The 15,000-nt window shown below is 43.6% G+C and overlaps 1 protein-coding gene across 1 annotated transcript in view; it reads left to right on the forward strand.

Moving 5' to 3' along the window:
- The first annotated feature begins 8,143 nt into the window (after positions 1–8,143).
- adamts2a (ADAM metallopeptidase with thrombospondin type 1 motif, 2a) overlaps positions 8,144–15,000 on the forward strand; it is a 34,650-nt gene continuing 27,793 nt past the window's right edge. The window contains exons 1-3 of the mRNA XM_044222511.1: positions 8,144–8,289; positions 9,751–10,235; positions 12,047–12,248. Of these exons, the coding sequence (XP_044078446.1) occupies positions 8,202–8,289; positions 9,751–10,235; positions 12,047–12,248 (775 nt within the window). The 5' untranslated portion in view covers positions 8,144–8,201. The remainder of the gene's footprint in view (positions 8,290–9,750; positions 10,236–12,046; positions 12,249–15,000) is intronic.

Raw genomic sequence — 15,000 nt, forward strand, 5'->3', positions numbered from 1 at the left:
AATCTGTATTTATTAACAGGCTATGTACCACAATCCTTTAAAGTAGCTGTAATTAAACCGCTTCTTAAAAAGCCCCTCTTGATCCAGGGGTTTTAGCCAACTATAGACCTATATCTAACCTTCCCTTTGTATCTAAAATCCTTGAGAAAGCAGTCGCCAATCAGTTGTGTGACTTTCTAAATAACAATAGTTTATTTGAGGATTTTCAGTCAGGGTTTAGAGTGCATCATAGCACAGAGACAGCACTGGTGAAAATTACAAATGACCTTTTAATTGCATCAGACAATGGACTTGTCTCTGTACTTGTCTGGTTAGATCTTAGTGCTGCGCTCAACACCATTGACCATCACATCCTATTACAGAGACTGGAACATGTAATTGGCATTACAGGAGCCACACTAAGCTGGTTTAAATCCTTTCTATCTCTGTTTGTACATGTTAACGGTGAGTCCTCCGTGCACGCCAAAGTTAGTCATGGAGTTCCACAAGGTTCTGTGCTTGGACCGATTCTATTCACCTTATATACGCTTCCTCTAGGCAATATTATTAGAAACACTCCATAAACTTTCATTGCTATGCAGATGATACCCAATTATTTCTATCGATCAAGCCAGATGAAACTAACCAGTTAATTAAACTTCAAGCATGCCTTAAGGACATAAAGACCTGGATGACCTGCAATTTTCTGATGTTAAACTCAGACAAAACTGAAGTTATTGTACTTGGCCCCAAACACCTCAGAGACACATTATCTAAAGATATAGTTACTCTAGATGGCATTGTCCTGGCCTCCAGCAGCACCGTAAGGAACCTCGGAGTTATCTTTGATCAGGATTTATCCTTTAACTCCCACATGAAACAAACTTCAAGGACTGCCTTCTTTCACCTACGCAACATTGCAAAAATCAGGCACATCCTGTCTCAAAATGATGCCGAAACATTTGTGCATGCATTTGTTACTTCTAGGCTGGACTACTGCAATTCCTTATTATCCGGCTGCCCAAATAAGTCCTTTAAGACTCTCCAGTTGATCCAGAATGGCACATGTACTGACAAGAACTAGGAAAAGAGATCAAATTTCTCCAATATTAGCTTCTCTGCACTGGCTTCCTGTAAAATCCAGAATAGAATTTAAAATCCTTCTCCTCACCTACAAAGCTCGTAATGGTCAGGCACCATTGTATCTTAAAGATCTCATAATACCTTATTACCCGACTAGAACACTGCGCTCCCAGGATGCAGGGTTACTTGTGGTTCCTAAAATCTCCAAAAGTAGACCGGGAGCCAGAGCCTTCAGTTATCAAGCTCCTCTCCTGTGGAACCAGGTCCCAGTTTGGGTTCGGGAGGCAGACACCATCTCCACATTTAAGAGTAGGCTTAAGACTTTCCTCTGTGATAAAGCTTATAGTTAGGGCTGGCTTGGGTGAGTCCTGAACCATCCCTTAGTTATGCTGCTATAGGCCTACACTGCCCGGTGACTTCCCATGATGCACCTTTCTCCTCTCTCCTCCTCTCCCTCTGTTTGCATTTTTGTCCCATTACTGCATGTTACTAACGCTACATCTTCTCTCTCCCGTAGTTCTGTGCTTTCTCGTCTCTCTCCTCTCTCCTTCTGTCGCTTTCAGCAGGTATTTCTGCCTCCGGAGCTGCAGAGTCTGGATCTGTGGTTGTGGGCCACCTGCTGCCCCCGTGTTCCTGCAGAGTCTGGATCTGTGGTTGTGGGCCACCTGCTGCCCCCGTGTTCCTGCAGAGTCTGGATCTGTGGTTGTGGGCCACCTGCTGCCCCCGTGTTCCTGCTCGACAACTGCTGCTACAGTTGTTGTTATTGGCTCTGCTACTATTACTGACAGCTGACTCTTTGAGTGACTGACTCTGCATTCATTTCTGTATTTACTATACTCCCATGAGCCAACAGAGGGCGCTATAATTTAAGCGCAAAATTAAATACTACCACAGTTTCAATAATTAAAATAAGATGATTAGTTTTACTTTCTGCCTTTTTAGATTTTCTTTATTTCTTTAATTTCAGTGTTTAAGCTCTAAAACAACCAATTTTACAATTAAGTTCCCTTTAACTTACATTTAGAGTAATAAGGTTAGAGTTAAATTGTTTGATTTTGTGCACAGTTCCGCTTCTTGTGTGAAATGAGTTAAAGCTCACTGAACAGATTTTAGTCTTTCTTCTTATGTCATTAAGAAATTAATGATAGGGTGAAATTTTACACACTGCTGTTTTTTGGTGAACGTCCACAGATAATGGTTGTCTCTGTTTGCTCTGCAGACAGTAATGTGGTATGAACAGAAAGGTTGAAGTGATAACTCATCCATAAAAGTAAGAAAACAGGCTGGTTCTTCACCTCTGATCACTGCCATCCCAGGTGGTTAAAGGTACAATACCAATATAAACCAACCCGCAACCCCACCCAACAAAACAGGTTAGATCTTTTAATACTGTGGTAGTTTAGGTGTTGTCACTTCCTGTTTTATTTTGTAGTGTGTTCCTTCCCTGGTGTATTTTGTGGTTTTTACTTCCTGTCTTTGTTTTCCCTCCAGTTTTGATTGTTGGTCCTTCCTTGATTGTTTGCACCTGTGTCTCGGTGTTTCACCTCCCCCAGGGTATTTAGTCCGTGTCTCTGTCTTTGTTCAGTGTTGGATCATCGTTGTTACACGTGGTGTTGTTCCTGCCTTGAGTTTTGTTCCTGCCTTGAGTTTTGTTCCTGACATTTGTGTATGTCACTGTTTGGTGAACTTTTTGTTGCACCTGGTTGCACAGGAGACAACAATTAAACCTGTATAATGTTGTATGTTAAAGCTTTATTTACATCAGTAACATATCATAACAATCTTTTCAATAATGATCAGTTGATAAACACATAAAATCCATCCATCCATTTTTCAATGCTTCTCTGGTTTCAGGCTGTGGTGGCAGCAGGTTAATCAAGGTAGCCCATATTTCCTTTTCCCTAGCCACTTTGTCCAGCTCTTCCTGGAGAATCCTGAGACGTTCCCAGACCTGATGACATACAGAATTCCTCCAGTGTGTTCTGGGTCTGCCCCAGGGTCTCCAGGTGTCCGGTGGGATCCTGATCAGATGTTGAACCACCTCTTAGGCTCAGGAAACTCTATAAATCACCTTGGTACTGTTGTGTCTGTCGTCAAACTGCCCTTATAACATTACTGACATCTTTATGACAAGTCCAAATGGTTCCACTTTACTTGAGGTCAAGGGAATTATTCATGGCACAGTTATAATGGTCTCATTACAGTCGTTGTCAAAACCGAGCACATATGACCGTATAGTGTAATGTTATCACATAAAGCTAAATAGATTCTTTAAGTCTGATAATTAGGCCTGCCATGGCATGTTTATTATCTTGATTAATGTCCAGTTGTCATAACAAAGACATCTCAAACAATGTCAACTTTGCATTAAAAGTGACATAACTGCGCGAATGACACTTAATGACATCAGTCATAAACCTTCATACAGCCTCCTTCATGTTCATGACAGGTGTCATGTCAGTCTTATGAAGCCACCTTCAAATAAAGTGTTACCAAAGTTTCTTATCATGTTGTAATTATTATTATTATTATTATTATTAAGTAAATGTTGATGGTGAAGCCTAAAGCGCACTGAGACATATTTGACTTCTTGTTAAAAACACAGCTCTCACTCTGGTTATGCAATGACCGGAAGGCTCAAAGCTATGGCGGTACCCTGTACTCCTGCAGTACCCCCCACAGGATACCCCAGGGACACGGTCATAATCCTTCTCCATGTCCACAAAACACATGTAGACTGGATAGAAAAACTTCCATGACCCCTCCAGTATCCTTGCATGGGTAAGCAGCTGATCCACTGATCCAGGACCGGGCAATGCCCTCCAGCCCCCTTTTTAAAAATTAGTACCACCACTGCGGTCAGCCAGGCCACAGAAATGGTCCTCGACTCCCAGTGAAATTGAAAAAGGTGTCTCGGTCAACACAGAACAGCCCTGCCCTGCCTCCCCCTGAGTCTTCTGACAGTTTGTCAGAACCTCTTTGAGTCTGACTGAAAGTCCTTCTCCATGGCAAGGCAAGTTTGTTTATATAGCACATGTCAAGAACAAGGCAATTCAGAGTGCTTTACAGAAAACGTAATCCTGGATATCTTCTTCAGGTGGTTGTAGGCTGACTTTGTATTTGTCTTAATGAGGCTGTTGAAATTCAGGTCTGAGTCCACGACTACACCAAGATTTCTGGCTTGGTTTGTGGTTTTTAATGTTACTGATTGAAGCTGAGCGCTGACTTTTAATCGTTCCTCCTCAGCTCCAAAAACAATGACTTCAGTTTTATCTTTGTTTAATTGAAGAAAATTCTGGCACATCCAGTCGTTGTTCAATGCACTTACTCAGCACTTGTATTGGACCATAGTCCCCTGGTCACATTGTTATGTAAATGTTTGTGTCGTCTGCATAATTATGGTAACATATTTAGTTGTTTTCCATAATCTGAGCCAGTGGGATCATGTAGATGTAGAACAGAAGAGGCCCAGAATGGAGCCTTGGGGAACTCCATATGTAATGTTTGTCTGTTCAGGTGTGTGATTACCTATAGACACAAAATAGTCCCTGTCTTTTAAGTAGGATTCAGAACAGTTTAGTACTGTGCCAGAAAATCCCACCAAGTTTTCCAGTCGGTCCATTAATATGTTGATTTTGGTGGCTGGAGACCTGGATGGGATTTGGGTGGAGTGGAGAAGGTGAATCCTCACCAGTGGTTGTTGGTGAGGGGGGTTGAGACTCTTCCTCTCGGCTCTGATGTCTCTGATGATTAAAGCTCTCTTCTGGTGGGGGCTGAGGTGGCTTCTGCCACGCTGTGTTATGTCTTCTTCTTGTTTTGATTCCTCTTGTCTCTTGTCCTTGTCCCGGCAGAGGGAAGTTTTTCCTTGCCACTGTCCCTGAGTGCTTTGTTGGGTCTCTGTAACTAATATTATAAAGAGTTCGGTCTAGACCTGCTCTATAGGAAAAGTGCAATGAGATAACTTCTGTTATGAATTGGCGCTATATAAATAAAATTTAATTGAATTTCTGCATCTACAGAAGCTGCAGACCTCCTGATACCTGTCTGCTGCTTCAGGAGACCCTCAGGCCAACCAACCCTGAAAGGGCTCCTTCTTCAACTTGACGGCCTCCTTCACCGCTGGTGTCAAGCAGGGGTTCTTTGTTTGCTGACACGACAGGAACCGAGAACCTTCTGGCCACAACTCTTTGCAGCTGCCTCCGCAATGGAGGCTTTGAACTTGGTCCACTCAGACTCCATGTGGACAGGGGCCTCAGCCAGATGTTCCCAGCTCACCCTCGCTATTTTTGGTTTTACCAGGTTTGTCCTGATTCAATTCACCACCAGGTGGTGATCAGCTGGCAGCTCGGCTCCTCTCTTTACCTGAGTGTCCAAGACATACAGCAGATCTGATCAAAACCACTCTAAAGTCGATCAAGCTCCTTCCACGCCAGAGAGGTGATGTTCCATGTTCCTAGCACCAGTTTTTGTAGTCATCATGCCCAGACCCCGGCCTTGTCCTGCAGCCTGACTGGCAACCTAAGACAGATTGTTTTGAGGAAACATTTCAAATTCATCATAATTTTTATTTTTATCGACATCCTCATTTTAGGACCATTCCCAAAATGTTGAACTATTCCTTCAAGGGAAATATAGATATTTCTTAACCCACTAACTGTATGTTATGCTTTTCTCCAGCAGGTGGTGCTGCTGCTGCATGCTGGGATAGACTATCCACCCTGAGCCTTTGAGCAGGATGAGAGTTAGAAAAAAGGGATATTGTTACTTACTTTTAAATTACATTTCTTACCGAGAAAAGAAGAACAGAGTTTAAACTTACAGTAACAGTGGAAACAGGATGAAAACAGAAATACAGTGAAAATATAAACAGCTGCCTAAACATCAGACATTACAACAATATAAAAGTTTATTGGCTACATATGTTTCCAGCTGAGCGCTGCTGTAACACAACAGTTCAACGTAAACACTGCAGTCTGCACAGATCAGAGTCCAGTTTATAGAGTCTGAAAGAAAAACTCCCACACAGTCGACAGACACATCAGGTTCACTGCTAACCTGCTAGTGTAACAGGTCAGAACCTCTAAACAGATAAGACTCAGGAGACAGCTTTGCTCAGCAGAATTTATTTGCCAATATGCAAAATATATCTGTTTTAGAGTTGAGGTCAGTCAGTGCACTACTGCGTTAATGAGTCCTCATTCAGTCCACTAACTGAGCTTGTTTTTCCATTTAGTTCACAACATCTAAAAGAACATTACTGTGAAACGTAGAATTTTAGGTTCTCACATGGACCAACAGACTAAAAGTGTAAAGTTTTTAACAGTCTGTCAGATGTTTGTGACTCAGCTTCAGGAAGCCGCTTCCAGCTTTTTCTGCTCTAAACAATATTTCAGTTGTGTAATGAGACACTTGTTTACGTCTTCTGACTGTTTACTGTGTGTGTCTTTCTGACAAACAGAGAAAACACTGAGTGTGGCAGGAAGAGCAGAGACTGTGAACAACACGCTTCTCCAGAGAGACGAACAGCTGTTTTCAGCTCGGTGGCGATGAATCTTCCAGAACATCCAGCTGGTTTTAGACGCTTTGTTTTACTGAAGAAACTAAATACTTCAGTTCATCTGAAAGGCTTCAAATCTCCAAATCTGGAGATCTGATTTTCACTGGACGGAGACCTGCTGTTAGTGGTTACCCATCATGCACCACAGCAACATGGTCGACTTTGGAGAGTTGATGAAGACACAGATGGTGTCATCACCATGGCAACCAGGATCACAACAGTTGGTGGTTGATGTTGTGTTGATGAGTCCGTTCTCTTTGTTTCTCACCTGCGGACCCCAATGTCCTCTGGGTAATGCAGTCTTTAAACAGTAGTACATTAACAGAAGCAGTAAGTGTTGAACTCTCAGTAGCTGCATTGTCTCTTCGTCTCAAGCCCATTAATCAGCCCTGAACCTAAACTAAACCCTAACTCATTCGAAAGCCTTGTTTTTAGTCTTTCACACCCGACCTGGAAAACACGACAGCGCCAGTTGATCCAGAAACACGTGGATCACGTGTACTGACCAATATTAGCTTCTCTGCACTGGCTCCCTGTAAATTTAAAATCCTTCTCCGTTCCCGGAGCTTCGCCGATTCGTCCAGGACCGGGCCTACCGCGTCCTCTGTGGCTACAGCGGACTACGCCGGATTAACCGCTCTGGAGAAGTTCTATTCCCCAGTTATTGCTTGCAGTAAATAATAAAGACTGTTACTACCTAAACCAAATACCACTTTGTGTTCTGCATTAGTATTTTGCACTACGACATTATTACCCGACTAGAGCGCTGCGCTCCCAGGATGCAGGGTCACTTGTGGCTCCTAGAGTCTCCAAAAGTAGACCTGGAGCCAGAGCCTTCAGGTGTCAGGCTCCTCTCCCGGTCGTAACGTTTTGTTTCTGTTCTGTTGCAACTGGAGCTGCTGCGAAGCAAAAACATTTCAGACCTGATCTGCCAATAAAGTATCATCATCATCATCATCATCATCATCATCATCATCATCATCACTGACTCCATCTAGCGGATTAACAATAACAACAGATACTGCAGTGAGTGTGAGTGTGTGTGTGTGTGTGTGTGTGTGTGTGTGTGTGTGTGTGTGTGTGTGTGTGTGTGTGTGTGTGTGTGTGTGTGTGTGTGTGTACACACCTGAAACAACTGAGAGTGGAGTCCTACTGCAGTATTACAACCACTTTACTGTCACTGCTGTTAGTGCTGCTGCTGAGAGACACAGAGCAGTGAGGGGGAGGACAGACAGACAGACAGACGGAGGGAGGAGGGAGGAGACAGACAGGGGAGGAGAGACAGACAGACAGAGGGGGAGAGACAGACAGAGGGAGGAGGGAGGAGACAGACAGAGGGAGGAGAGACAGACAGAGGAGGAGACAGACAGGGGGAGGAGAGACAGACAGACGGAGGGGGGAGGAGAGACAGACAGAGGGAGGAGACAGACAGGGGGAGGAGACAGACAGACAGGGGGAGGAGGGAGGAGACAGACAGGGGGAGGAGAGACAGACAGGGGGAGGGAGGACAGTGTCTGTTAAAGTGTTCAGTCTGCTCACAGCAGCTCTCCGTTAGTCTCTCTCTCTCTCTCTCTCTGCCAGGATGGACGAGTTTGGTTATAGATTATTGATTATTGTGTTTCTGCTGCCGATCAACTGTTTACACTCAGTTTACATCAGTGACCGCACAGGTGAGACACTGCTGCTGTTAGCATGACATCACAGACAGCACAGGTGATCCTCTGCTGCTGTTGTTATGACTACTGTTACTGGAAGTATTACAGTACTTCCCATTATTGCAAATGTTAGCACTCTTACTGCTACTGATGCTGCAGTTCCTTTTTTATCTGTTATTGCTGCTATATTATTATTGTTCCTGTTCCTGCTGTCAGTGCTGCACTGCTGTACCACAGCGATGGCTACTGTAATCAGTACTGCTGAGTCTGCAGTCATTAATGTAATATTTGTTTCTGTTGGTGCTGTCAGTGCTGCTGCAGCCACAGGTAGCATCACTGTGACTTTTTAACTCTTACTAACATCACTGCTGCTGCACGTTCTTCTTCTAACCGTATTAATACTTCTACTGCTGTTAACCGTAGTATCGGCAGTAATCGTCCTCCAGCTCCGTCTTCTTCTTCTGTGGTGGTTGTTTAGTCCTCCGGGCTGTGACCTCTGACCTCTGCAGTGCAGGTGAGAGTTGATAAACAGACAGGAGGCGACTGGCCAATCACTGAGCAGCTGACAGTCTCCCAGTGTTCCCAGTTCTGTTCTAATGGTTTCAGTCTCAGATGCAAACTGTTCTGAATGAAGGAACGTTCCTCTGTTCTGTCTCTGAGTCACAGAACTTTCCTCTCCACGTTTATCCCATAAATCTTTGTGTTTATGCGTCTCTGACGTTTCGGGAATGTGAAGGATTCAGATCATATTTCATCAAATCCTCTGTGTGTGTGACCTTTGACCTCCACAACTGCAGCCAGAAGGAGAGCAGCCTCCTTCCTCGTTAAATCACCTCAGATGCTGTTCACACACACACACACACACACACACAGGTTTGTGCTGATCCGGGATCAGCCTCAGCTGATGTCACTCTGCAGGAGGAGGCTCTGCTCTGATTGGCTCTCAGTTCCAGATGTTTAAAGCTTTTTGTCTGTTATTAATCTCTCTCGCCAGACTGCAGTCACACTGTTACTGAGAGCTGCAGGAAACCAGAACTTCCAGGTTCTGGTCCAGAAGTAAGACAATGTCAGTCTGTATGACCCAAAGTCATTAAACTGGACATTGATCATTAACATCATTGCAATACTTGACATAATTGTGCAATATACTCTTTCAGTTTAAAATTCCCTATTTATTGATATTTATTCATACCTCTGTTACTGCTGTGCGATATCCTCCGTCTCATTATAAATAAGCTACACTGAACTCGACAGTTCATGCACTATTACTTTATACCATATTATCATCATCAACCGGTAAACCCACTTTGTACTTCACACTTATTTATTTTATACTTACACCCAGTTGGTACTTCATTGATCTGAGCTGTATTAGGTTATAACGAGGTTAATGTCTGAGATCTGTGGACATGGTGACGTCACACTGACATCACTGAAAAGAAGTGAAGAAACTTATTTGATCTTTCTCTCTCTCAGATTCTCTCCATCAGCTCCTGTCGGACTTCCGTGTCGTTCGTCCAATCAGGACCAACTCAGAGGGGCGTTTCCTGTCAGCGTCAGTCTCCGCCCACCACCTGCACCGCAGCAAAAGACACGCCCACTCCTCCGAGAGCACGCCCACTGACTCAAACAAGGACAATAAAAAAACAGACACGCCCACATTACGCCTGACCCCGCCCACACACGCGTCGCCGTCCAATCAGACAGGGCACAGCTGGAGGGGGAAGAGGTACAGGGCTGAGGAGGCGGAGCTTTTCTACAACGTGACGGTGTTTGGTCAGGAGCTGCACCTGCGACTGCGTCCGAACTCCCGCCTCGTCGCCCCCGCCGCCACCATGGAGTGGTGGGAGGAGTCAGGACACAAACACTCTCAGCCAATAGGAGACGCCGGCTGCTTCTACACAGGAGAGGTGTCCAACATGGAGGACACGTCCGTCGCCATCAGCAACTGTGACGGACTGGTAGGTGTCACCTGACGATGGCTGATTTCTGACTGACGTCGGAAACGGTCTGAGTGGAAATCAATAGTGGAAACCGAAGGTTTTAACGTACAAATCAGATCTGAACTGGACGTATATTCCATTTTTATAATGACAAAAATCTATGTGGAAGATTGTCTGATTTATATACAAAATTAGAAATCTGAAAGTTCTCTCGATCATTTTCCAGGTGTGAGCCGGTCGCGATCAGCTGGTCAGATCTTTAAGGCGTCATCAGGCTTCAGTAACTGATCAGATCATTACAGCTGTGAACATCAGCGAAGCTTCATCTGCTCCGAACAGTTATTGAGGATGAATTAGTGTCATTGAATTATTATTTCTTTACAGTTTGGGAAATCTAGGTCAGTTCCTGTTCACACACAGACAACAATCGATCAGTGATCAGTAATCAGATGGGTTCCTGTTGATACTGAAGAAGACTAAGATATGAAGTAACAAGAAGAGTTCTGACTCAGAGAAGAAGGGTTGTGAAGTTTTTTGTGAACTTTATATTCCTAATATATAAACGCTATTTGATGCTAAGTACGCCGATCATTACAGCTGTCTGGTACAACATGTCAGACTTTGTGTCAGAACGACAAAGTCCTGAAATTATTTCCATCGTTGTCTCTGGTATTTTCAGCGTTGGACTTTAGAAAAAACTGGAAACTAAAAACCATTGAAATATGAAACGAGACAATCAGAACAAACAAATATTTTATGAAGACATAATAATAATAATTCAGAAAGATTAACACAAAATAAAACAATCAAAGGTTTATGTTTCTGTTCTAACATGTTTGCACCTTTAATCATCTCATCCTGCTGTCTGTCTGTTTTTAACTTACACCTGCTGTCGTTTTGACTTTTCGTTTCTATCATCATCATCATCATCCTCTGTGAGGAAGCTGCTGATGGAGGCAGATGTTTCTACAGCTGTTGGTGTTTTTTGAGCCTTCTGACTTTCCGTACGCGCTGACCTGAGAGCAGCTGAAACCACAGAGAGTTGAACTCTCAGAGAAACTGCAGCATGATGAATATTTTATTCTGCCACTAGGGAAACATCTTCACGTATTAAAACAAGGGAAGTTTCATCTGCTTCAACTGATGAAAAACACACAAAATCAGTCAGAATGAAGGAAAGTTTGAAGAAGATGTTTCTTTTATAACAATCAGACCAGCTCATAAAAGTTTTCAAAATAAAACAGATAAATGCAGATTTTAGCTAAAAACTTAAAGTCAGCAGAAAGCAGAAGGGAAACAAGTCGATTCATGTGAGAACAGAAATGATTTCAGGCCTGCAGAGACACGAACCAAACACTGTAAAACATGACGGACTGATGCGACTTTAACTCTGCGAACTCTGTGTCACTGTGTCTGGGTTTATCTTCACTTCTCGCAGCGTGAGCAGAGCCGGCTGATTGAAGCCAGATGTGAAGCAAAGACGAGGCGTTTAAAGTGGACGGAAACACGAGAAGGACAGAAAAGAAATATTTTCCTGCTGCAGCTGCTGATGTAACTTAAAGCTACAACGACCGATTATATCTGATTAGATCTGCAGGTGGACACAATAACAGGAACACCTAAATACATCCAGCACAATAAATAAATCACTTTGTTGAGTTCGTCTCAGAATCTGGTGGTTTTTGGTCGATGCTACAGATTCTGCTGCTGGATCACACTGAATAGTGCTGACTCAGATTTTAATCGTTTTTATTTACTCTTTAATAATCTTGACTCAAACTGAATAATGCTGACTCAGCAGATTAAACAGCTAATCTCTGGTTCTCCAGGCCGGGATGATCCGGACGGGTCAGGAAGAGTTTTTCATCGAGCCGTTGGATCGACGGAGGACAGGAGGAGGAGAAGAAGAGGAGGAAGAGGAGGAAGGAGGAAGGCAACATATCATTTATCGCTCCTCAGCCATCATCAAGAAACAACCAGCTGTCAATCAAACTGAAGCTGTCAATCAAACTGCTGATGACTTCCTCCGAGGTGAGAAAACACAAACACAGAGACGGGTTCATAAATCCACCGTGAACAGAGTGACACAAAGACACAAACAGCTTATTGGCAGTTTAACCTGACCATGTTATCTAAATTTGACCAACACAAACAAACGTGACCAGCTGATGTCAACAAAGAACTGGTGACTCGAAAAAACGTAAAGGTAATCCTCTAGTGTGGAGGATTTAGCGGCCTCTAGTGGTGAAACTGCAGTGTGCAACCATGTGAACACCGCTCGCCTCGCCCTCCCCTTCCAGGCGTGGAGGAGAAACTACGGTGGCCGCAAAACTCGTGAAAAATGCGAATGGCCCTCTCTAGAGCCGGTGATTGGTTTGTCCGTTCAGGGCTTCTGTAGAACATAAATCCACCGTGGTTTGAATGCGACTTTACTGACTTGTAATTGAGCTGTTGATGTAAACAAACATCAAGGTTCAAGGTAGAGTTTATTGTCATCCTCTCCAAATAATATTGTTGGGATTTACAATGGTTAAAGGGGGGGCACCCACTTGTGTAGGTGTGATCAATGAATTATGGCTATCAGATGGTGTAGTCCCTCATTCGTCCAGGAGCGTTCTATCGTAGAAAAGGTTTCAGTCGCAGTCATCTGGACACTGTTTTCAGAATCAAGATGTTTCGGCTCCCATCCGGAAGTCATTCTCAATTGTGAAGAAATGGAGAAAGAGACAAAAAACAGGACAAAAGGGAAACAGAACCAAGAACGGTGTCTCCATCCCTTATGTATCTGGACTGTCTGAAAAACCTCAAAGGATCTTTAGACAGCATGATGTTCCTGTTTTCTTTAAACCAGGCAACACTTTAAGACAGAAACTCGTTCATCCTAAGGACAAGATGCCCACACAGAAACAGAGCAATGTAGTTTATTCAATTCAGTGCAGTGAGGAAAACTGCAAAGAACGGTACACAGGTGAGACCAAACAGCCACTTCACAAAAGACTTTATCAGCACAGACGACACGCTAACTCAGGATTGCAGAGCGCCGTGCATTTGCATCTAAAAGCTACAAACCGCACATTTGAAGACAGCGAGGTGAAGATTCAGAGTAGAGAGAAGAGTTGGTTTGAAAGAGGAGTCAAAGAAGCCATTTTTGTGAAAAAAGAAAACCCCTCTTTGAACAGAAATGGTGGTCTGAGATTCAATCTGCCCAAAGTTTACCACAGTGTATTAACACCTTGGTCACGCCAATCACATGCTAATCAGGTACTTAACAGTGATGAGGGAGGTGAAGCCAGAAAACAATAGGCCTGATTACTGATTACTGGGCCATCATGGAAACTATTAGGTCAGTTTCAGGTGAAACTAGCTAATCAACAGATACTCAGGTAGACTCCTCCCTGAGGGCGGGGCTTAAGTAACACAGAGTAGCTTAAATTTCTGAGTTCTCAGACCATTTTCACAATTGAGAATGACTTCCTGATGGGAGCCGAAACGTCTTGATTCTGAAAACAGTGTCCAGACGACTACGACTGAAACCTTTTCTACGATATTAAAGATAATCATAAATAACTTTAATAAAGTCCTCGGGGGCACCACTCTTCTTAAAGAAGAGAAATGATAGCCAATTAATTGATTGAGTCTCATAAAATAAACTAAACTATCAATTTGGAAATCAGATTAATAATTAAATTAATAACTATAACCAGAATTACCACCAACAGCTAGAAGCTGAAGGATTTGGAGTTCAACAAAGAAGAGGTTGGCAAATTACTCACTCTTGTGCAACATTAATTTTTATTAAATATAAAGCAAAACACACAATATGAAGACTAACTCTAAACTACAGAACAAAGAGTGTGTGTGTGTGTGTGTGTGTGTGTGGTCTGTTTAGGATAACGGTGCCAAGTTAAAAGAAGTTAGTTAACATGCAAAGACTGCCTGCGGAGCCAACTTAGCGTGGCTGAGAACTACGGTTACAGTAATAACCTCACGTTCACCATGGAGACGATCACAACAACAAAACACATCAGTGACGTCACATGTACACAAGTTAAACCGTCCTTAGCCAAGTACAGTGTTACCCTGTGCTATACCCAGGTGTTACGTTACCCGTCCGTGGGAGGGAAAGAGAGGTGGCCTTGGTGCTGCTGTTAGCTGGCGGTCAGTCTGTTGTAGACGAGCCAAGCTGGAAGAACTGTGGAAGCGTCTTTTGCTGCGCAGTGTCCGCTTGTAGAGGTCGGAGGAAGCCGGTTACTCCGTCTGTGGTTGTCCTTACAGAGTTAACCGCTCAGCGTTAACTTGCTTCGTGCTCCTGTTAGCATGTGAAGTTAGCTGACAGGCTTTGTGTGTGGCGGCAGATTGTGGGACAGAAGAGAATGCAGTTAACAATCACCCAAATGAATGAATTCATCTGTGGGGTCTAAATACTGGTCTATCAGGGCTCTGCTGTACACAAGAAAAACACTCGATATAAAAAGACAAAAAACAAGTAGAAAGACAGTAAAGTGCAGTTTGGGGAACCTGAAGTGGCTGAAGCGATGAGGAGGCTGGAGCCTTCCTCACATGAACACATGAAACGTCATGTTTCCATCATCTGAGCTTTTAATGACATCGTCTCGCTGCATCCTCTTCTTCTGTGGCGCTTTAATGGCAGCGGCTGGAGGATCAGCTCCACCAGCCAATGAGCTCGCGTTCTCGCAGCAGCAGCGAGTCACGTTTCATCTTCACGAGTTTCTGGAAGTTCTGTAGAATCAGATTTCACAATCAATAATTATAGCAATCACAC

Source organism: Siniperca chuatsi, linkage group LG14 (genome assembly GCF_020085105.1).
Source record: "Siniperca chuatsi isolate FFG_IHB_CAS linkage group LG14, ASM2008510v1, whole genome shotgun sequence".
Lineage (NCBI taxonomy): Eukaryota > Metazoa > Chordata > Actinopteri > Centrarchiformes > Sinipercidae > Siniperca > Siniperca chuatsi.